The following is a 23,451-nucleotide window of genomic DNA, read 5'->3' as shown; positions in this document are numbered from 1 at the left end:
TTGCACAGCAAATGCATCAACAGCGAGCTTGTGGATTTATTTGGTCACAATTCTGTCCGACTCCTCGTGGTGCTTGTTATGCCTTTGAATACTGTCGTCTGGATACCACAAGTTCTCTTCGATAGCATCCCGGGCCGCTGCTGGAGAATATGCCCTCCAGTTCAAACATATAAAGTGGGGAGGCAATGATTTAAACTTGACGCAGGAAAAAAATGATCTCTGTACTCTCTGTATTGGTACTCTCCGGCGCGGCTTCTTTGGCTAGTGCAGCTTGCTCTGCAACTATCAATTCACTGGCAGGCAGGTCATATATAATTCAAGTCTATGAAGGTATCGTAACATATCTTCCCTCTAACAGACGTCGCGAATGCTGTGAAATGCACTTCAATTACCCTCAACGGGTTTACTGTCCCAGCTGGTCAAGGGTTGTCTCTGAGCTTGGCCTCTGGCACAACTGTCACCATGAGTAAGTGGTGATCGCCTTCGGTTCTTGCTGTAACCCTATTGAATCATTCTCCTTGTAGATGGAGACATTCTGTTCGGCAACCAAAGTTGGGCTGGACCGTTGTTCACAGTGAGGTCAGTAGTCGGATGTTTTCCTCGCGCCAAATGCAACCTTGGTATTGACACTGCGCTTCCAGCGGGTCTAACATCGTATGTATGTAAACTTTGAACTACTTTGGTGCCACTTTCCAACGATATTAACTCCAATTTAGTCAATGGAAATGGCCACAAATTCGACGGAGGAGGCCCATTCTACTGGGTAAGCATCCTATCTCACAGTCCCGTGTGCAAATCTGAACCTCTTGTATATTTTTTAGGATGGCCAGGGTATCAACGGTGGTACCCAAAAGCCGGATCCGATGATGAAGTACGTCTTTAGTTCATACGGAAGCCAAGATGAGAATATTAACTATGTTTAGAATTAAAATTTCTGGCACTTTCGAGGTATATACATACTATTGATTTTGTACAAGTTTTTCCCGAGCTCACCCGTGTGCTGTTGATTCTTAGAATGTTAAGGTAGTCAACTCACCAGGACGCGTTTTCTCAGTTTCAAACCCGGCAGCATTGACAATGACTGGCCTAAACATCGATAACTGTAAGGAGAGCACGTTATCGTGTGGGATTCTTCAACTGACTTCTTTGCAGCCCAAGGAGATGCCCCTAACTCGAAGAGTGGAGGGAAAGCAGCAGGTATTTCTCTTGGTGTTGTAGGGTATTGGCTCGCCACTGATTGCTGCGCTTTCTCTAGGCCACAACACAGACGGATTTGATGTTAGCTCTAACGACCTTACCATCCAAAACAGGTAAGGATCAGCATTGGGCCAATATATTGAACCCCTAATAAATATATCTTTTCAGCCAAATCCACAACCAAGTGAGAAGGACACCTCGTTATTCAAAAGTTTTTCTGACTTACTGCTTTTTATGAAGGATGACTGCCTTGCGATCAATAAGGGCACCAACATTGTCTTTAAAGGAAACTCTTGCACAGGAGGCCACGGTATTTCTATCGTACGTGTTTATACAATTCAATTGGAGAATCAAGTGTTTACAGAAGCTACCGAAGGGATCAATTGACTCCGATGTTACCGTTTCTGGCGTCATTATTTCCGGGAATACCATTACCAACAAGTGAGCTTTCACAAAAGTAAGGTTCTGCAGACGCTCATCTATGCTCTTTACAGTGATCAAGCTCTTCGCATCAAGACAAAGTCTGCATCTACTGGAAGCACTGTCACAAATGTCACCTACTCTGTACGTCTTCTAATATTTAAATTTAATGTGTTAAACAGATCTAATTTGCGTACGGGTAGGGAAATACCGCTACAGGAATCCGTCAATTTGGTGTCATTATTGACCAGGTAGGTTACAGTTGAGTCTTTTAGGTCAATTATTAATCCAATATGGTCATTTTCAGAGCTACCCAGACACTCTCGGTACTCCAGGAACTGGCGTCATCATCTCTGTGAGGCTCACATTAACTTATAACAGCCATTAATAGATAGAGTTGACTTATGATATATACAGAACATCAACTTTGGCTCTCCAGCAACTTCTATTTCCGTCAACAGTGGTGCTCAAAAGGTTGCTGTAAATTGTGGCAAGGGATCTTGCACAGGAACCTGGAACTGGTCAAATTTAAAGGTATCAGGAGGAGTCTCTGGTATGTATAATTCTCTCTTACGATCTAATATATATATGAATACCTATCTCTCAGGCAAAATCACCAATGCTCAAATCTCCGGCTTCAGCGAGTAAGCGCACTAAAATGTCTCCATTTGGCAGCAACCTAGCCATATCGGGATCCATCAGGCCTCCCTGACTTTACGATTGTGATGTATATACCAATTGACAAAGCCTTTACATATGTTCTGTGCGTGATATAAAACAGGATTGCTGATATTCCATTTTCCTGTACCTATTGAACCATGGCAAACGAAGCAAGGTATTGCTGAATCTAGTACGGCTCAGCTCGATATTACGTCATGCTGTGTTTTCATAGGGGTTTCGCTTACAAATATTTTCAAGCTGTTGGGCTAATTTTGTTGGCTCCAATCTTCGTTCTGAATGCACCTTGTTTAAGATGTTTTCGCAGTATTGGCTCTGATTTCGTCTTTCTATATACGCATTTTAATCCCCCTTGGTTAAAACCGATTTCAAGAGACACTAGGCACACGTCGCAACCTCCGCCACGCTGGCACCATCGTTACGCTTTTGGTTTTAGCAGTCCCTTGGGCCTTTCATCACCTCTGGGATCATGAAATTAAGTTGAAATGGATGACTTACACAAGGTCAAGCAGCTTGAACCTCTTGTTCAGGGGGCGCTTGGTTTGAATCTGAGCTGCACTATCACAGATAGATCCATGATCAACTTATGTGGTGCGCAGTTCCAATTTTACATCGCATATATTCGCTACTGAAATGGTTACAGACCACCTGTTCCTTCGTACCTACTTAGAACATGTGAAATCTAATGGCCACTCCCCAACGGAATCGTGGAACGACGGCTCACCCGAGGGGGTGCATTTCACACACACTGGTCTGGTTATATACCTCACCGTGACAATTCGTGGAAGCCCACAATCTGAATGATGAAACGACAAGGATGTCTGAGTCTCTTCTCTTATCTTACTTTCGGTCGAATCCTATCATTGACGTTGGCTGCTACGCCACCATGCATTGGCACCATTAACTCGTTTGATGGTACATTCAAATTATTCCACAGTCGAAATGCGCTTATATGCTATTTTTTTGATGATTTTATGGCAGATGTTGCTGCGGCCGTCAACTGCACTACTGTTGTCCTCAACACATTTACAGTTCCAGCAGGTCAAGGTCTGACATTGAATCTGAAAACGGGCACAACGGTCACTATGAGTGGGTTTATTCTTAATTCAACTGAAAGATATCTACATTCAGGGTGTACTCACAGATGGCGATATATTCTTTGGAAATCTCAGTTGGGAAGGACCTCTTTTCACCATTAGGTGCGGGGGATCATTTTGACTTACAGTAGGTCGAGGTGCTAAGAAAAATTCCTCAGCGGGAAATCAATAACATGTGAGAAAGTTGCGCTCCTTTCCAAGGAGCTTCTAATGACTGTCCTAAGTCAATGGAAATGGTCATAGATTCGATGGTGGTGGTCCATTTTATTGGGTACGTCGTTAATGTACTTGCCGATTCTATTTACCTACTTATCGTCTCGGAAAAAGGACGGGTTAGGCGAAAATGGTGGTATTGTGAAACCAGCGCCGATGATGAAGTTGGTTTTAAATTCCTTGTTACTATTCATGCTATTGTTTCCCTTACGCCTTCACAAGAATTAAGATATCCGGTGTTTATGCGGTGTGTGGTCTCAATGGCTTTCAACTTATAACCGCATATCGACGTCTTAGGAATTTCTCAGAACGTCACAGTGGTCAATTCGCCCTCCCGCGTGTATTCGGTCTCCAATCCAGCCCCTTTAGTTATGACGGACCTCGTCATTGACAACTGTGCGTTGCGTCACTATGATTATTGCTCATGTCCTAACCAGCATCCTGAAGCACAAGGAGATGTTCCAAATGATCAAAGTAATGGCCTACCTGCCGGTTAGTATTCAGTAGTTCCGACAAGCTATCATCGCCATTTATGCTCAAAGGCCGAAGGTCACAACACAGATGGCTTTGACTGCAGTACTACGGATCTTACCATTCAAAATAGGTCAGTACTGTGCGACATATACATGCAGAATTAAGTTAAAAGCTACACAATTCCATATCAGTATCATTCACAATCAGGTAAATGAGTATCACTAGATGAAAGACGACTCAGGGCTAATCGTCCATTAGGATGATTGTTTGGCCATCAATAAAGGATCGAACATAATCTTTCAAAATAACACATGTATTAATGGTCATGGAATTTCAGTCGTCCGTTGCTTATTGATTTTCTTACTCGTTTTATTCTCAATGTGTCATTTAGGGATCCATCGACTCGAACGTTATCGTCTCTGGTATATTAATTTCAGGCAACACCATCATTGAAAAGTACGTCAATTTTCTACTCCCTTTCCACACAAAGGCCTTATTGATATGACGACTGCGGTCAGTGATCAGGCACTTCGTATCAAGACCAAAGCTTTAGCCACGAATAGTACAGTCACCAATATCACCTACTCGGTGGGTAGTGCGGTCTGATTCGAATCTGAATTCAAACCAGGCTCACTTTGAACACCTTGACCCAAGGGAAATAACGCGATGGGCATACGCCAATTCGGGGTCATAATTGATCAGGCAAGCCGCTTTATTTTGCAGAACGCATGCACGCCAGCGCCTCATGTTCATTGTGTCGAACAATAATCACTGACGATATCTTTTTTACTTTAATTAAGAGCTATCCTGATACACTCAAAGTCCCTGGAAATGGTGTGCTGACCTCTGTCAGTTAAACAGGTTTTCCTTTATGGTTCAACACGAGTTTTGTTCCTAACTGACCGAAACACTCATCGAAATTGACACATTCAGGCCGTAAACTTTGTTCCACCGATGAATACGCTATCCGTGGTCAATGGCGCAGAGAAAATCGCTGTGAATTGCGGTGTAGGCTCATGTATAGGTGATTATCCGGATTTCCATCAATCATTTCTTCTTTTGCGCACGATCAATGTTTTGTGTACCCTATGGGCTAATAAATCTCTGGTATCATAATATAGGTCCTTGGGATTGGTCATTCCTCCAAATCGTAGGAGGCGTTCCCGGTATGTGATTAGTGTTTCACGACAGAGTTGAATTCAATAGTAGTTAACTCACATCACTCAACAATACCCCCCTTTCTTTCGCGTGTTGATGATATTATTCATTCATCACTTTTTCTGCCAACTGACGTCTCATAACGAAAACTCATTATGCCGGAATAGGACCTATCAATAATTTTACGGGCATTATCAACTTCAGTCAATGCGACGATCCGGCTTGCGTGTAGGCCGTAAGGGGTCTGAGATCATCTTCGGGGAAGGGTTTGTGCCTGTTCTCACGTCCTCCATACTAATGACGGAAAATAGTCTTCTTTGTGCCTTACTGGCCAGCGTGTAATTGTCAATCTTCATTATGGAGGCATGAGCCGAAGAAGCTAGACGAATGAGAAAAGAAAAAAAAAAAGACAAAACACAATGAATGAGGCACACTGACGAACCGAGCGTACGCGTGCGCGCTTTCGAACAAAAGAACAAAAACCAAAAGGAAACAAACCTATGTTCGTGTGCATTGTGCAAGACTTGACAGACTGATGTTCCGAGACGCAAAGCGCTGCCAAATTAGCATAATTCATGAGCTTCCGCGCTCTTCTATTTCATTATACATAGGGAATCCTAAGGCTATCCTCCATGAAACATACAAGGGGGCCTTGCCAGGGCCGATGAATCCAAGGAAGAAGAAACAAAAAATATAACAGTTAGATAAGTAAACGAGACGAGAGTAAAGGAACGGAGGGGTGAAGAATATATGTCGTGACGATGGTTGATGACGCAGATGGGTGTGTGTGCGTATTTGTGTGTGGTGGTTTGGTGATGGTGTGGTAGGTGTGCGATTAAGCCTATACTCCAAAAAATATAGAGAGCGACTACAGACTATTGTGGATAGAACGTCTGGCAAAATCGAATAAGAAAATAAAAAGAGAAAAAAGGAAGGGGAGAATAAAGGCAAGGCCGGTTATACATAAGGAACAGAAGAGAAAGAGGAAAGAGAAGAAATGGACACAGAAAGAAACGAAGAGAAAAAGAAGGGCAAGGGCAAGATCCGCGGTCGAAGATATGTTGGATGGTGGTGGGTGTGGGTGTGAAGGATGCTGAGCGAATGGATATGTTGAAGAGGGGGCCGGTGTTCAGGAAGAGGTGTGTGTTGGGCAGGCAGGCAAGTAGCACGGCATGGAGGCGTATTTAATTGTTGTGTGTGACCGACTTTTGTGTGTTTGAGATGGTAGGATAGTTAAGGGAGTTGTTTGGAGGGGATTAGATAAAAAATGTTTTGAGAGTTGCGGAACGGGAAGACTTGATGAAAAAGAAAAGATGCAAAATATGTGATAGAAAGACCAGGTAACCATGAAGATGACGAAATGCGATAGGATAAAGAGATGACCAAAAAGATTGCGAAGATCAAGAGTAAAGAAGAAGCAGCAAGCAACAAAAAAAAGTCCGTAGATGAGGGCACGGGAAGAATGTGAAGATGGAAAGATATAGGGCGAGCGACAGAAGAAGATATGTTCATGTGACAAAGAGCGTAACGACCTGTCCTCCTGGTCGATACTGTTCGAACGCCATTTGGACATCTTCCGTCGAGCCCAGAGAAACCATGTCCCCATCTTCATCCCTGTACTTCACCCGCAATGGACCATCTTCACGACGGGGCCCGCACAAGCGGATCTTGCGCCCGACTTTTTCTACCAGCTCTTCATACTCTGTCACCCTCGGCACCTGAATCACGAATATATCTTCATGGAAATGCACCTTAACCTTCACAGGCGGCGACTGATCATAGGCCTGCGACTGGTGATCAAACCCGTGCGACCGTGGCATGCCCCCATCGCCCGTCAACGACGACTCGCTCGATCCAAACGGTGTGATCGGGGACGAGCTGTTCGGCGAATAATCGGAGCTTTCGCCCGTAGAATGGCTCGACCCGCTCCCGCGCTTGCCCTTGGGTACATTTACATTTGTCGGCAACCCGTTCAGCGGCCGCTGGTGTTCCTGACTCTGGCTCCAATGCGACATTGGCTTCGCAGCGCCAGCGGGGAGTGGCGGCGGCGGCATCGATTTCGGTGGCGGGTTGTACGCGCTTGGTTGGCTCGCACTCCGCGACCGGGTCATCGGTGGCGCAGCGGGAGCAGGAGCAACGTTGTTCACGTTGTTCACATTCAGCGTTGGCGTCACCGCCCGTCCCCTAGTAGGCATTCCATTCACGCTATTCGGACTCTCATACCCGCTCTTCAGACGCGACGAGCTAAACTGACTTCGCAGCGGCGGCCGTCCAGTGGATGATCGGGGAACACCCGTTCCAAAGCTAGCATCGGAGGCGTAGCTGTTGGCGCTCATATTAGAACTTGAGGGTACACGAGGTGTGATTGGGCGTATATGCCCATTCGGAGAAACAACCGAGGCTGAGGGGAGGGGAGGCAGACCATTTGCTCTCCATTGAGCCATATTCGGGCCGTCTGTGCCTTCAGTCTGTGCTCGCACCGTTCTGTCGTATCCCGCAGTTGACTCGCGCTCTGGAGGCATGCTAAACGCATTTGGTGTCCTGCGCGAACCAACCGGTGTTCCACGTCCAGATGAAGCTATCGAAGCGGGAGGATAATCCTCGAGTTCATCTTCATCTGGCTCGAAATCGAAACCATCATGTGGCGGGTACCCTTTCGGCCCACCGCCATATGTCGAATTAGTGTTGCTTGAAAAGGCAGTCTGGTCGTCATAGTCATAGCTAGTGTAACTGGGGCGAGATCGAATAGAAGGTTGGGAAGATTGTGGTTGTGACTGTGAATAGACGGATACGGGTGCGGTTGAAGTCGATGAATAGTGGGAGTTGACCATTCTCGCATGGGCAGGATTCGTGCTGTTGGCGGTGACGATACGCGACATACCTGAGCCAGCACGTTCGGACGCGCGTCTCTGCGCGGCCTCCTTGATGAGACGATTAATCGTCGCTTCCCATTGCCGCATTTGATCTTCATGGCGGCATCGCAAAGTGAAATATTCTAGATCATCATCGCCCTTCCACCACACGGCAAGTGGATATTGAGTGGCAACACCGATTGCTAGAGATTAGGCATCAGTATCGGCAGCAATACAATGAAACAGAACAATAAGGAAAAAAGAAAAGCACTCACTCGGAGACGCTCGTGCTGGAACAGGGATAGCTTGAGTAACGTTACCGAGGAAGATACGCCCTTTCAACAGAAGAGGTGTATTTTTCTGCGGTGTCCCATTGCCGCCTGGTAGCGCGAGTGGTACAGGCTTCTTGAGAATTGAACCGTTTTTGTTGATACCCTTTCCGCCTTTGGTTGGCTGATTGGGGCTTGCCTCCTTGCAGCAGAGAATTATGCGTTCGAACAAGAATACGTGATATTCCCGATCAATGTCGGATTTGGTCACCACAAACACATCGTCGAGGAGAAGTTCGCCAAAGTTTTCTAGGTGATGGCCCTTCCAGTCGTCGATTCTAGATTGCAGACTTTTGACAGTTTGCTCGTTTTCGGCGCGCCTTTGTGCCTCATTGATCTTGTCCGTTATGCGCTTAGCCGCTTCTGAGCCACGCTTCAACTCGTCATAATGATCGTAAGTCGACGGCGAACAGGCTTTGATAAGAGACTAAATGGCGTGTCAGAGGACAGTTGCGATGGAAAGGCGGAATAGACGTACGTCAAGGAGGAGGGGATACTTGCAAATGCGCTGGATCGGTTTGATAAGCAAACCGGGCAGCTCGCCTTTGACATTGATCAAATGGTTCAGAGGCTGTTGACATATATTTGGTAAGCAATCGGAAGTTGCCGAGAGAGAGTTGTCAGGGTGATGGCTGTGGCAGCTCGTGTGAAACTGAACCAAGGCAGCCAACCCAGGAAACATGAAGGAGGAACAGCGGCGGTTGACTCACCACTAGGTTTTGCTCATTAGCGAGCATAAGCTCTGTAGCATTCGTGTAGTTGGCACAGTACGGCTCATAAACAATGAATTCGTTTTCCTATAATGGGAAAGTGAGGATGGGGATAGAAGCAAGTAATTGAGCAACCAGCAACAATGGGAAGTCCAGATAGAGTACATGGGAAGAATGAGCCGACTCACGCTTTCTAGGAAATGCTGACCCCATCGTTGTTCTTGCCATGGCATCTCCGCTGTGCTCTCCAGCCGGATGAGGAACTTGCGCTGGAAATTTAGAAGCTTGTTCAGATTTGGGAACAGGAGGTGGATAGTATCCTGGTCCATGAGATTGGCTTGCGAAAGAGCGTTGGAGTATTTCTGGAAATACCGAGGTCGGCGGGTAACTCAAACACGAAAAATTATGGATGGACGCACCTGCATAATCTCTAGGTCCTGCACGTATTTACGCTCCGTTTCTACCATCTCTCGAATGATGTTTGTCTGCGCGGAGCCCTTGGGGGTGTTGATGACTGACGACACCAGTGTGTCGTTGAGAGACTCTGTGGAACCATTCTCCTGCAGGGAGTGTGGGGACGGCGGGGATTCCTCAAAGGCATCCGGGGGAAGGTGGTCTACAATAGCGGTGACGGTGTTGATTACCTGGATCAAGATGTAAGCGTAATGGCACACGGAACAAAGAGGCACCGCAACTCACCTTGACCAAACCGTCTGTCGAGTTCCGGTCCCAAAGGTCCGTAACGGTGAACAACTCGCACCCCGGAATCTCCTGCATGACCTTGTCTGCTCGAATCTGCATGGCGAAGAGGGCAATAGCATGTTTCTTGGCCCTATCAGGGTTTGCTTCAAACTTTTCCTGGTCAAAGGTGGAGTTGTTGAGCTTCTTGAAGCCAGCCTCCTCAGGAAGCTGATCGAAGATATAGCATAGCGGAGTGCCAGTGGAGAAGAGGTCCCAGAGCTGGGTTACTGGGTCTGTGGACTGCCGTGAGTCTGAGGAGGTGTTGTTGAAGTATTGGGCGAAGCCGCGAATTCTGAGGAGTCTAGTTCTGAGGGCGGAGCATTGCTGGTAGAGGGAGGTGGACTGTGAGGCAGATTTGTTGAGGAGGGTGTTGGCGTTGGTGTCGATTTGGAGCCCTGTGGTGGATACGATGGACTTTTTGCGGCCTGCGCCGGAGGCCATAGTATTGGGGACGGGGGACGTGTGTGGTGGAAGAAGGGGAGGAAGACTTGTTAGAAGGATAAGAGCGTTGTAGTTGAGATCACAAATCCAAGATCAACTTGGCTCGCTTCAGTTTCAAACTCCGACATCCAAATCAAACACGTCCGAATGTGCGATTTCCTATTTCTATTGTTCGCTGAGCGACTTGACCTGCGACATAACAATAGTAATAGACGCTAGAAACACACAAATCGTGGACTCATACTCGTCCATAATCCTAGTACAACTATCCACAGCTCTCTGCAGAATATAAGCCTCATTTTGATACCCGATTCCCGGCAGATCTGCTCTCCCTCGTGTCCATTTACTGCTCGCTAAACTCCACTTCTCCCACAGCGCACTCAACCCTCTCCCCGCCCTCTACCATCCTATCTACCAAAACTTATCTCTAAAACATAGCCTTGCTCCTCTGCACAACCCCCATCATCACACCGCCAGTTTCGTCGTCCTTCTGGTACGCCTCGCTCCCGATCACATCATCTCTCCAGATTCACCAGATCTGCCGCAATATAAACAACATACAGACACTCTAGTATTTATACATCTGCCACACGGCTCCCTCGCGGCCTCGACCGAACATACTCCCGGGCTCCCTGATGGGGTCAATCCTGATTCCTATTTCTGATATTTTTGTCCAGATCTAATTTCAGTGTTTTCCTCACACACCTGCTCGTCTCATCTCCCCTGGCGGTATCCTTGTCGGGGAATGAGATATCCAGGTAATCCTACGAACACGCGTGCGAGTCCAGTTTATCGACACCACCGCAACTGCAACTCCACATCGTGTATACGCGCAGCGCTTCGCGTCTCTTCTTTCTTCTTATTCTCCTGTCGCGTGCTATAGGGCCCTATAGACGCGACAAATCTGGGTGCTCATTTCACTTGAGCTTTCCGTTGAGCATCTTCTAGTCCTTCCGATGATCTCACTCCGATATCGGCATTCAACGCACTGGACTCTGCCAGTGACGTCCTCTGCGTTTTATGAAAGATCTTAATGTACATAGTGCACGCTGCCAACTCTAAACAAAGCTAAAAGGAATCTTCCTTTATGTTCGGTTCTCAAACAAGTCATTCATTTGTTTTTACTATTGCTCCAACCTGAAAACATTCGGCTTTCAATTAGACAAAGGCGTTCTAGCTGTGAGGATTTGCGGCGTGGCCTATAATTTGCCTTTTCCTACCTAGCTACCTCAGAAGAGCCCACCACTTCCCAAACTGTATACGCACTGCGCAGGCCACTCAAATTCACATACCCCCCGGAAGTCCCCAGCGACCAACCAGTGGTCTTGTTCTAAACTCGTCAACACTCAGCCACAAGAATGCGCTCCAGCGGCGCAGCGTCGTCAAGATTTTAACTGCGCTCGTCCGTTTCTATCAACTTGCGCTATCCTAAAGCTCTAGATCGCCGCCCTTGCCCGGTCCTAGGTAATACCTACGTACAATTTATGTGTTGCTTTATTCTAAATGCAAGCTTGACATTGCCGGCGCCATTTCTCCCACCGAGCCCACACCGACTCGCCGAGGGGCGTTCCCTTAGGCTTTTCCGGTCCATTTTACTCATTATACTTGCAAGGTTCAATCGCGCTAATGTAACCTGGCAAAGAGGCTCAAACTAACTAGCATTCATGCCCTTCATTGGCCGTTTTATTTTCCTTCGTTCTCTTTCACTCTTTCTCCCCTGAAGTCGCAAAAAAAATCCATACCACTAAAACATCCGAACTCTGAAATACCCGTCCGATCGTACAAGTAACAAAATGAAGCAGTTCACGATGCAATCTGACGAAATACACAAAAACTCGATCGATTACTTTGGGTCGTACTTGTCCTCCACCAATAAATTTGCAAATATGAGGCACATGTCTCGCACATGGTTGGTTATGACCGGCCACCATGACCACCAAATACACTCTAATACACTTCACGCCTAGGATAGGAGTAACTCGTTAGCTAAGGCTCAGTTTCAGGCTTTCACTCCAGAGCCATCGAGTCATCGATGAGCGACTCTAGAGGGTGAAGGGCTGATGAAGAGGTGTTAGACTGACGGCTGACTCCTATGCAAGGTGTCGGGGGTAGGTTTCAGGTCTGAAGAGGCGGGTGCACTAGTAAGACGGGGTTTCAAGGCGTTGCGTTCTGCTGAGACGTCTGAAACTGTTATGCGTAGTGGGTCCAAGTGTCTTTTTTGCATACATCTCCTGTGCGCCTTTGCAGAGTTACATTCCGCTCAACCGTCGCAGAGGCCATGTAATGTGGCGTGCGCGCGCGATGGCCATTGCACGCATTCGTCACTCGCGGCTCTTGAACAGATCTTCAACAACATAAAGTTCAACTCTTGAAAGGTTTAAACATCCATTTCATAACAAATGTACCTGTATTCAAAGGAAAAACAGAGTGCCTCTCATCTCATCGTCCGAAATTCTCTGTAGAACACAAAAACCAATTTATCACTGCAGGCAAACAACGCGTCGCGCGACTCGCGACGCTCCAGACCCCGTGTTGATTCCTTGGCGGTAGGCTTCCCCGTCGTTCGGCTTGGCTTGGCGCTCTGGCGTCATTGAATGGCAACGGTAGCTTTATTCGCAAGGTATTTGAAAAAAACAGACATATATGCACTAATAGCATCAGCATCAGATGGATCAGACGGAAACGACTCAAACGGGTTAACGGATGCAAGTCCTGAATATATATTATTGTGGGGGGTTAGCTGAGGCCACCGGAAAGGGTGCTCACTCTGCTCATTGAATTTTGCTCAAGTATTGATACCCAGTTCATGCGCACCATTCGAGACCTTTTTGTTATCTACTCGTAAATGCGTAGCGGGATTTTTTAATCACCACCGGCTCGAGGCACGGCCTAAAGTAAGGTATCCGTCACCTGAGGTACGGTACCCTTGTAGTAAACATGCACGTACTTGCGCCTGTCGACTTTGTATAGATTACGACCCACCCACGTACCGCTGCTCAGGTTGATAGGGTCTCTTGAAATCCGACACCGGTTCATAATCCATCATGAGTGCCTCGCTCGCTTCTCTTTTGTTATCTCTCTTCCTCTCAAAGCAGACTTTATTTCCCTCAAAGCCCTTCATATCATCAGACTCTCAAAGCCCTTCCAGCGCGGCTCTCATCTTTTCCCAATAATTTGGAACAACTCTGCCAAACTTCACCTGCATGCTTCGTCTAGCTCTGATTTCGAGAGTCGGGTCTGATAGAACGTCCACAAACTCAGAATATCATCCAGGGATGATGAAGGGCGATAAAATGCCCTCCAAAGGCCTTCGCGGGCGGCGAGTGTGCGAAATAGGAAGGGAGGATCATCGATATCAATACCATCCATCATATGATAATCGACGGACCTCAGCCTCAGCTATGTAAGTGGCCTGCAAGTTGGTTGCTAAATTCAATGCGGACAAGGTGATTAGAGCACAATGTCAACAGGCAATGTTGGTGTACAGTCATTGTGGGTGTAGTACAGAGCGCCCGACCGGCTTGTTGCTTCTCTGGGCGCTTCACATTGCTCCGTTCTAAATTTATCGCGTCCCCGCAAAAACGGACTGTTGAGATCAAGTGTGGCCCCGGCGGTGGAAAAATGCCTCTTACCATTTTCCTTCCTGTCAATGTGAAGTATGTAAGCTTCTCCCGGACGGTGTTGTACTTTACTATTGACATCGGTAAATTTCGGGGCACTTAGACGCAGACGCAAGGGCACCCCCACGCCGCGATCAGGGCGGCCTTGCCCCGCCGCCGCCGCCGCCCCCTCAACCGAGCACCGGCGTCTCCTAACTGCGTCTCCCGCCCAACTGACCGAGATTTCTCCTCTCCGCTTGAACAAGGCACTCTACGGCGCATCATCAGCGCATATCACGACCTCTCAACGCCCGATGCCCGGTATCTGAAACCTCCACGTCGGCACAGCATTCTCTCGTTGTGATGATCCGTCGCATATGAACCATCCTTTGTGCTGTCAGGTCAATAAACACGTTGTCTATGTAGAATTTGCAAGGTAGCTTCACTCCAGTGTGTTGGGAAATTATGTACCGATCATAATGATGCCCGTAGACCAGGATGTTCCAAGATTAATTAACTGTATTGAACATCTACAGCCTATCTACAAGCGCCTTGTTCGCCATGAAACAGCTACGAGTATTCATTCATTCAACAAAGTTGCCCAAGTTGTGGGTCCGGATCCATACCATGCGCATTTAGTCCTAATACGTAAGTGTTCAGTCGGGGACCATCAAGCAACTTTACTCAAAGGACCGGAGTGCTGGACCTGGCAAATTAATTTACTTAATATCCACACCTTTCTTTGCCGAATCCATATACAAGTTGGGCAGAGATGCTGAGGTCCTATCTCTGGCCGAAAGTCAAATACATGAGCACATCGCATAGTACCTCAGTCTCTCCGATAAATTTGGAGAAAGCCAGAGAAACCAATGTGCCTCCCCCTTGAAATGGTGATAAAAACGGTGGAGTCTATATGACGTTAAGCTCACTGATATGGACCGTCCACAGCGCGTTTGCACTTTAAGTGACAAATCGCGGTGTCCCTCGGAGTGTTTGGGACACGGAAAAGGGACACGGAACGGAGAATCGTTGATTGAGATTAAAATAGAGCTGTGCTTGCAGCAGTTGTGCCATATACGACTGATATGGACTGCGAGGGATGCGCCTTGCTTCACGGTAAATCTTTTCATAGAGCGAGCCAGCCCAATTCATTAGCTTTTTAAGGAGAACTAATATCGTTATTCAACGTCATCATAAGAGTCGCGTACTAGTCGATCATACCTTTTCGACGCGGTTCAAGTCTGAGATTAGCCGTATGCGCGAAAATGATAGCGCAATCCCTCGTAATGGAGTGTAATAGGACCGCCACTTCGATCCTCTGCAATCCAGATATGCGGTAAGCCAAAGTCAGTTCTACTTTGAATAAAGTAACCCCCCGCCGTCGCACTCCGACCCAGAATGGCATAGCAATGACTATATTTGAACATATTCGATTAACCGATTATCGTGGTCTGTCTAGGAGAGACTAACTGATAATGGGCCTTCGATATCATGCTTCGTGAGTAACTATCATTCATGTCCTCGTATCGGATTGTGATAGTCCCTGACTCCCTCTCACTCGTTTATTTTAAGCCACCTTGAAATAAATGCTACTTCTGCGAACAGGTAGTTGACTTCTTCTGATTAAAAAACCTTACTAGCCTGTGAGCGTAGTAGCGCCCAAGGTGATGTCCAGATGCTAGTGTATATATTCATTATATAGTCATATGATTGCTTTCATTATTGTCTCGTACTCGCGTTATCGAGTACAGTGTCTTACGGAATGGCAAAGTGAGTCATTAACTGAGAAAATGGAGGGGATAAGAGGGCGACATGTCTTTCATAAACCGGCATCTTCTATGATATGATTGGCAGAATTTGATGAATATCTTCATCTCCTGAAAAAGTACAGTCACACCGACATTCCTTTTTCCCTATCATTTTCAGAATGAACGTGCAAAAATTCCCACTGCGATTTGACAGATCGAATCCAGTAATAGAAATTGTCCATCAGCTTCCTCAATTCTTAAATGGTGTATATATTTTTTTGGATATGGGAGTGGACATCAAGACAGGTGTATTGGAAGCTGGCATGATCTGGATCACACATAGCAGTATTGGTGGGCTGCCATCAATCTCCAACCTCTAATGTTTTATAGATCATTTGTTTTTTCACTTTCTGTGGGGTATTAGGAAGTTAGTCACTATTTAAATCTCAGTGTATTAGCCAACTATCAGTACAACATGTAACATTATTGACAATCGTCTCAGAATGAAATCCCGTTATTTTCGACATGTGTTACTGCGTGCAAAGCGGAATTCGTTGGTTCTGAGAAGTATTATTGCAAGAAATAGTTGTAGCGTGTGTGTGTGTGCGTGGTGAGATTAGGCATAGTCTAGCCCCCGTTTTCTTAAATTTGAAAACAGAAAGTGTGATTAAGCTGATGGGGTGACCATTTTATAGACCAATTGTCCCAGGAAGCATCTATATTTAATAGCGCCTCAACGCTTTCAAGGTCAAATGTCCGAACATCCTTTACCACGCCATGAGGACGTTGAATGATAAAAGACGCGTTATCGCATGCAATCTCATAGTAGCTCCCGAAACAAGACTTGACCTGTAAAGTAGAACCAGAGAAGGACCATATATTGCTGTTGACATGGCAAAGGGCGTGGGACGAGTTCACTGATGGCTGACAACCTAGAAAAGCATCAAACGTATTTATGATGATACTATCCTGGTCGTCGCGGTTCAGTTCGGAGGTCGAGCTAGCCAGAGTAATCATGGCTGCCAAATTGGAACGATTATACTCAATAAATCACGAGTCCACCAGACTCAGCAGAGGTACCACGTTGTGTGCAAGCACGCAAGCGTAATCTATGATGTCCCATCCTAGCGCGATTACAACCCACACGATGAATAAATGTCGCACTCAAGTGTTAACTTGTACCATGGAGCCAAACGGAAGTTGTCGGTGCTTACATAGTCACCCTACCATGGGCGCTAATAAATATCCCCTTCCAGGTGTTCGAACGTTCTAAATGACTCATTTATACTCGCAATGGTAAAGCGCACATAAGTTGGAGTTAATTCCAGCAGAACCATTTCGGCCGTAAAGCATTGGCATGATGTATCACTACCTTTGGGCATCGGGATCCTGAACCTCCCGCTGACGATAAGACCAGAAAGCTGATGATTACATCTCGGGTACGCACCCATCTTAGATGAACGACAGTTCAACAATCATACCGAGGAGATATCTTGTAGGCACCGGTATTGCGGTAAGTACGACTTCGTCAGAGCCATATGCACGTTGATTGAAGTCCGGTGAACCATAGGATTTGAACCGGCTCAGGGAGACTCAACTTAAGCTGAGGTTATGCTGAAAGCTGATAAGACTGTCGCGTCGCCTTCACTTCGCGTCACTTTCACTTCTTTCGACATACCGCCATGGACAATGTTTAGCGGTCAGTGTGTAGAAATGACACGTCTTCGACACACGTAGTGACTGGCAGGCATCAATTCCCGCGAAGTGAGTCATTCAACTATAAGCCTAGTGGACGAGACGCAAATCTTGTAATCAGATCATGGATCAGTAGGTATGGCCTGAAATACAAAGGTGCTCACATCAATAAATAACAGTTCAAAACGGACAAGCCGTTGAACTGCATTTGTAGGCAAGCCTAGACAAACTCCTCTAAAGCACTAAAATAATACCAGGCTATTTATAGTTACCCCTATTGTGTCATATGTCCACGAAGGGAGATACCGTTGCTTTGTGTTTGACTGGCTGCTCGGTGCCATACTGTTATATGAAATGTCCACGCCACTACAACACTGTTCAATGTCGATTTATATTTTCAAGATGACATTCCACTAGCAGTGCGTCATACTCCGATGAAAATTTTGGACGATGAAACCGGGGCTGCCTAGATGATTCATGCATCAACGACCCAAGATTAAGGAGATAGACATTAAAAACAGGTATGAAAATTGAAATATTGTTTAGAGGCATTGTATGCAAACACGATGTGACGCATCTGCTCACAAAAAGGCGTATCTATCTAGCAAAAGATAGTTAGCTCGCTGAACCAATTGATACAGAGACGAATCATAATGGACCCACATATCCGAAAAGAGTAAGCCACCCCGCCTTACCCCGCATGCCCGAGTGGAATTTGAAATCAAAAAAAGAATCAGAAGAATAAAGTAAATTAGGGGTTCAAGAATGTAGAAAGATCTATGTACCCATGACTCGCTGACAGCAAGGGACTGTAGGCCGTGCACCATGACACGGGCACCCGTCCGCGTTCGCACGTGTCAAGAAACGACCAGATGGATTGGAAATGAAGAAATGCAATGCGAATGATTGGTAAATGTACAGCGAGAGAGCAAATGATAAAAAGACAATAAAAATAGAATCGTCAAAAAAGACCCCAAGGTCGAAAAGAATTTGTTCGCGTAATTAGTTGTCGCAACTATGTTTCGTCGTATTGTGTCGTAAGGACCCTTCCACTGGCTATGAGCTGCATCAAGTGCTCGATTTTCGTTTTATGTATTCGATGGTGTTCTTGCCAACCCTTCCACGGATGATGAGGATGCTGAAGGCGAAATGTCAAAAACCCCGAGCACATATTTAGCCATATTGTAAATAAGTCAAACGTACCAACCGCCCGAACGCCTGGAAAATCTTGTCCGATGTACCATCAGGTTTGTTATAGAAATACCTGGCAAGCAAGATATCATCGTCTTTACTATATCGCATCTTCTTGTCAGGAGGCGCAGGAAGAGGTTCATCTCCCTCCGTATGAGCCAGTTCATGTTTGTGACGCCGCCAGAACTTCATCCACGAGGCGCGAGAATGATGAGGTGCCTGGTAATAACAATCAAACAGAGTCAGTTGAACGAACGGGACAAATTGAATTCCTGTCCCCGCTTACCTTGGCAGCAACCTCCTTCCAGAAGGAAACCATATCGATCGCGCCTTGGTTCCTATTGTAACAAAATCAGGGCGAGAATACAGATGAAAAAAAAGTTGAGAAACTCACTTGCGGTATTCCATGAATTTCACTAAGAAATTCACGTCCTCTTGAGTGAAAGCCACGCCCTTTCCAGTAGTACTCCTATACAATGCCCTAGGAGGCGTTGGAGATCTGTTCCTGTGTGGTGCAGAAGCGGCAGCGGCATTTGCTGCGTTCATATCCAATCGTATCGCGCCACTGCCACTCTGAGCTCGAGGGGTTGATTCGGCCTCCATCTCCATATTAAGGTCATCGCCCACGCTTGGTGATTCGGACCTCTCATTATTCATCGCATATCCACCGAGTCGAATCTGATGTTTGTTGCAATATCGACGCCATGAGTAGAAACTGAAGAAGAAAGCAAAGTTAGTCATATCCAAAAATTGTTGATTAGAGCTGAAGGGAATTTACGTGTGATGAGGTGCCTACGAAGAACCCGTCAATATAAATAATGCCCAATAGAAATCCACCACTTACCTTGACTGCGATCCTTTCACAGATTTCTCTTAGACTGTTCAGGTAAATCAATTCAATACAGCATCGAGGGTTCGAAAGAGAGCTAACCTCAAAACTAAACACTGATCTTGACAATAGTCGATGTATTTTTTCAAGTAGATCACATCGTCTGCAGTGAACAGATTGCCGCCGTAAGTGCTCTTTATCACTCTAGTTGGGGGCGTGGGTGATCGCGCAGGTGGGTTGCGATTTACCACTAAAGACGCGGCAGACGCTCCAGGTTGAGGCTAGAACATTCAAAAAGGTCAGTTTCATGCGTACATCAATCTAATAATGACTTGCCTGTGTGCGTGTCCGTTTTCTTCCCCGCGTTTTTTCAGCAGCCTCTGCGCTGGGTTGAACAGAAGACCCAGGCATTTGGGCCGGCTGTCCTGTGACTGAATTTGAGCCTGAAGATTGCCCTGCAGACTCTTCCATATAAGTGGGCTGCCCATAATTGTGATCATAAGATGGTTCATAATATGGGGTAGGACCAGGGACCCATCCAGATTGATCGTCCCTATAGCGGTAGTCATAAGTAGCCTGTTGGGGTGCCATTTCATCGGGGGTGTTGTATCCATCCCAAGCGTCTTCACGGTAGTGTTGCGATGGAGGTTGGGCTAAAGGTTGTGTTGGCGGCCGGTGAATCATATGAGGGTGTGTGGTCGGAGGTTGCGACGGTGCAGGTTGGCCATGAAGGTGGGTCTGTGCCGGTGCAATACTGACTTGCCATTGGGATGGCCCTGCAGCAGGCATACCCCTAGGAGGGGTCGGCTGAAGCGGAGGAGCATAAACTTGAAAGGGATAAGAGTGAATATTTGGATCAACCGGTGGCATGGTAGCTTGTAAAGCATGGGGATGAATGGATTGTATCTCCCGAGTTGAAGAGCTAGCAGCCTCATCCAAACCCCTGGAGGTTGAAGACTGGTATACACTGTACACAAACCAAGCTTAGTGGAGGATTACAGATGTCAAAAATCACATACGTCTCCGTGCCAGTAACCTTGCACCCAGCCCAATTGCTTTGGAATGTCTGTAGTTGATTCATTTTGACGCATTCTTGCACCCAAGTCGCATTGAGAACGATCTTTCCCTTCTTTCCGGCATACTGCCTCCAAAGATTTTGGCCCGACTCTTTATGCGGATCAACTGCGAGACATAGGAAGGATATGTTAACGGCGAAAATGGATGAAACTTGCATGCAAATGGACTGAGATATACCTAGTATGTATGGTACGCCACTATATCCAGCGGAAACGAGGCCACCGTGTTTCTAGAAGATCCGCGTGTTAATACTGTGCTACTGGATGATTTTACGAGGATAATATCGACACCGAATCGACTATGTAGTTGTCGACTTCATGTTATGGTCTTACAAGCACCAAAGCTTAACTTAATGCAACAAACTCACGATTATAAGTTGAGAAATAGCATCTTTGTCCTCCACGTCCTTTTCAATGTAAATCGCCAACGGGGTCCCGAGCATGGGATCAAGAAAAAGTTCTTTATTGACATTTGGGTCATTTGTTTCTGTGTTCTGCACGGGCGCTGGTGGAACTTGGGCTGGATGCCCACGACGAGTAGAAGAACGAGCAGGTGCCATGGGTCTTGCCCGGAGATGCCAATATCAAGCACAGTGGTGGTTGGAGTCCTTGTCTTCATGCCCTTTCAAGCGGAGTTGTATGACTAAGCTATTGCTTCCGTTTTGCACAGACAAAAGCGACTTGAAATTTTTTTTCTACATGCTGTTCATCTGCTAAAATTCTCTACTGCTTTCCACGATCTCTCTAATTTTGTCTCGCAGATATTGTACCAAGAATCCAGACTCGGTCGACAACCTGAGATTAACAGTCAAGATCAAGGTAAATGAAAAATATTTGTCCGAGGCTCACTTTCCCTGCGATTCTTGCTTGCTTGATAGTAGAATTTCGATTTCTGCTTTTCGACGACTATGCAGCATGTACTGTAGCTCTTTCCTGTGGATAAAAGGTTACATATATTCTATAAGCCGTTACGCTTTGTTATTTCGAAACGAACCTCCATCTCTTGGGTAAGGGATTATCGCTCCTCTTTAATATACCCATGGCCTGATGGTGCTGCATTTCATATTCCCTTTGAAAAATTAGACGGAATAACCTACCTTTTTTTCATCGTGTCTTGTGATGGGGAGAAGGTGCTCTTTGTCGATATTAAGGCTATGCATAAATGGATAAGGACAAAGCCCACAGTTTGATAGCATGATTACCTCTGCAATTCACTTGCCCATATGCCCAACCATCTTGTGCGTTTCGCGGCTAGCTTCCCATTTTCGTGCTGCATGGTTCGACTCCCAAACTTATAAACCGACAAAATGTCCAAACCAAAAGGATCTGCGTCCATCAATGCCAGGATGGGGATTCTGGGGAAAAAATTATGGGGATGATCCAACAAAATAATGTTGAACATGCTATGTACCTTTTTGAAAGAGCATCTGCCAGAGATTTTACGAGATGTCTTGTCGCGACATCAGGGTAGCCTTTTCCCTGGGGCAGAAGGATGAAAAAGGTTCCGTGGAAAGTATTAATTGTCTTTACGTACCGTTATAATGATCCCTTTTCCAGGCATTGATTCATGACTGGGTAATTGAAGACGACAAAGGGTCTGGAAAATAGCCTACAAGCAGATCGTAAGACTCCAGATGTTTTGGTCTGTGCCTACCTCTTTTTCGACCACCAGAATCCAAGTAACGTCTTCATCAAGTCCAAATGTCTCAATATCTTCTCCATGAGGAATCAAAGACCCCTTCGCCAGTTGATAAATACTAGCAATACACGACCAGAATCAAGCTTACTTCAGAATCATGACAAACGATGACTTCTCCAGTTATCAAAGTTATTCTCAAACCTGAGCCGCAAACAAGTCCTTTGGAAGAAGAGCGCTTGGGAGATTCCATCGATTCAACAGATCCATTATACGATGGTAATGTTGCTCACAATATTTAAATCTGATCTTGCCAATTCGAAAGTCGCTGCTAAATCATCCACGAGCTACGTACAAATTTGAACATAGGAGAGAAAGGTACATATTTGATAAGCTCACCGTATCAACTGTCTTTTGCTTTTTGAACAAAGAAACATCCTGATAATATATGTCCCTGAAAAGCATCAATGGAAGCACACATAACCGTCCGGAAACATACCGTTTGGTCACTGGCACACCCTTCAATGTAGCTTCATGGGCAAGATCTAAGACCCTGAACAACTGCGCTGTGTACGTATCATAACGATGAATCATATCCATATTCCTGCATATATGCGCGGATTTGTACTAACCCAGTGCTTGGGAGCTGCCCTGCTTATTTCTCTTGGGGAATTGAATTCGCTTCATGACAGGAATGCTATCAAATGCGCTTATATATGCGATCAGTTGCTCTCAAAGGAATCAAACTCACCCATCAACTTGGCTTTTTGTGCGATCCACAAGCGGAATGGTGATCTTGTAATCTGACCTAGAAAGCGTCTTTTCTGTTGGGTCAGATCTATCGGAGAGCTCATCGTCGTCCTTTCGTTTCCCAGGAAAAGCGAGCTGGTTCAAGAAAGAAAGCACCATATCTTCTATGCGGGCTATGACCGGTGATGATTCACTAAAAACTCGTCAGTATGTTCTTCAAACAGATATATGCCTTGCTCCGATGACCGACTGAGCAGAGATTTCAGACATATCTGAGCAGTCATCAGAGAGATCTTCTTCATGTTCTTCTCCTTGGATTTTCAGCTCTGTGTAATCAGCGTCATCGTCGTCATCTACCACTAAAAGTTCTTCCACGTAATCTGAGGGATAGTTCAAAACTTCTAAATCAACGTCCACTGGATTCGAGCTTGGAAACTGGAAGCTATTCTCGGGCTCAAGCTCGAAGTCGAGCTCGAATCCGTCGGACGAGCTGTCCATGAAGATATCAATATCAGGCGATTCTGTGCCATAGCTGGTTCTCATGGCGTGGATTGAAACAAGAAAGAAGTTTGCATCAGAGAACGGAAGAAGGCAAAGTCGATGAGCTGTGGTCTAGA

The 23,451-nt window shown here is 46.1% G+C and overlaps 5 protein-coding genes across 5 annotated transcripts; 2 read left to right on the top strand and 3 right to left on the bottom strand.

Moving 5' to 3' along the window:
• Window positions 1-462: 462 nt before the first annotated feature.
• JR316_0001868 (Endopolygalacturonase I) lies at window positions 463-2,265 on the top strand (the record flags this gene model as incomplete). The annotated part of the gene is made up of 15 exons (XM_047887666.1): window positions 463-466; window positions 717-763; window positions 822-871; window positions 924-948; window positions 1,015-1,102; window positions 1,153-1,197; window positions 1,256-1,310; window positions 1,366-1,381; window positions 1,438-1,518; window positions 1,562-1,638; window positions 1,692-1,761; window positions 1,821-1,868; window positions 1,925-1,972; window positions 2,035-2,170; window positions 2,225-2,265. 15 exons carry the CDS (start codon window positions 463-465, stop codon window positions 2,263-2,265), a joined length of 831 nt encoding a protein of 276 aa, XP_047752589.1.
• Window positions 2,266-4,016: 1,751 nt separating this feature from the next.
• Window positions 4,017-4,685, top strand: JR316_0001867 (uncharacterized protein; the record flags this gene model as incomplete). Its single annotated transcript, XM_047887665.1, is given in 5 exon segments — window positions 4,017-4,097; window positions 4,148-4,209; window positions 4,471-4,501; window positions 4,517-4,535; window positions 4,570-4,685. The coding sequence occupies 5 exon segments, from the start codon at window positions 4,017-4,019 to the stop codon at window positions 4,683-4,685; spliced, it is 309 nt and encodes a 102-aa protein (XP_047752588.1).
• Window positions 4,686-6,745: 2,060 nt separating this feature from the next.
• JR316_0001866 (Rho guanine nucleotide exchange factor scd1) lies at window positions 6,746-10,310 on the bottom strand (the record flags this gene model as incomplete). The annotated part of the gene is made up of 7 exons (XM_047887664.1): window positions 6,746-8,292; window positions 8,365-8,845; window positions 8,897-8,989; window positions 9,129-9,215; window positions 9,317-9,490; window positions 9,548-9,772; window positions 9,828-10,310. 7 exons carry the CDS (start codon window positions 10,308-10,310, stop codon window positions 6,746-6,748), a joined length of 3,090 nt encoding a protein of 1,029 aa, XP_047752587.1.
• An 8,057-nt stretch (window positions 10,311-18,367) lies between these two features.
• On the bottom strand, window positions 18,368-21,008 carry JR316_0001865 (uncharacterized protein; the record flags this gene model as incomplete). The annotated part of the gene is made up of 11 exons (XM_047887663.1): window positions 18,368-18,490; window positions 18,556-18,762; window positions 18,830-18,881; window positions 18,938-19,258; window positions 19,322-19,335; window positions 19,388-19,421; window positions 19,475-19,640; window positions 19,705-20,339; window positions 20,392-20,554; window positions 20,627-20,678; window positions 20,817-21,008. 11 exons carry the CDS (start codon window positions 21,006-21,008, stop codon window positions 18,368-18,370), a joined length of 1,959 nt encoding a protein of 652 aa, XP_047752586.1.
• Window positions 21,009-21,508: 500 nt separating this feature from the next.
• On the bottom strand, window positions 21,509-23,377 carry JR316_0001864 (Meiotic recombination protein SPO11; the record flags this gene model as incomplete). The annotated part of the gene is made up of 13 exons (XM_047887662.1): window positions 21,509-21,517; window positions 21,546-21,600; window positions 21,651-21,803; window positions 21,860-21,927; window positions 21,983-22,057; window positions 22,103-22,186; window positions 22,236-22,322; window positions 22,378-22,431; window positions 22,484-22,538; window positions 22,584-22,650; window positions 22,717-22,781; window positions 22,836-23,027; window positions 23,103-23,377. 13 exons carry the CDS (start codon window positions 23,375-23,377, stop codon window positions 21,509-21,511), a joined length of 1,239 nt encoding a protein of 412 aa, XP_047752585.1.
• Between the last annotated feature and the right edge of the window lie 74 nt (window positions 23,378-23,451).

This window comes from Psilocybe cubensis, chromosome 2, assembly GCF_017499595.1.
Source record: "Psilocybe cubensis strain MGC-MH-2018 chromosome 2, whole genome shotgun sequence".
Taxonomy (NCBI): domain Eukaryota; kingdom Fungi; phylum Basidiomycota; class Agaricomycetes; order Agaricales; family Agrocybaceae; genus Psilocybe; species Psilocybe cubensis.
The sequence above is the reverse complement of the archived record's forward strand: the minus strand, read 5'-3'. Positions and strand labels throughout refer to the sequence as shown.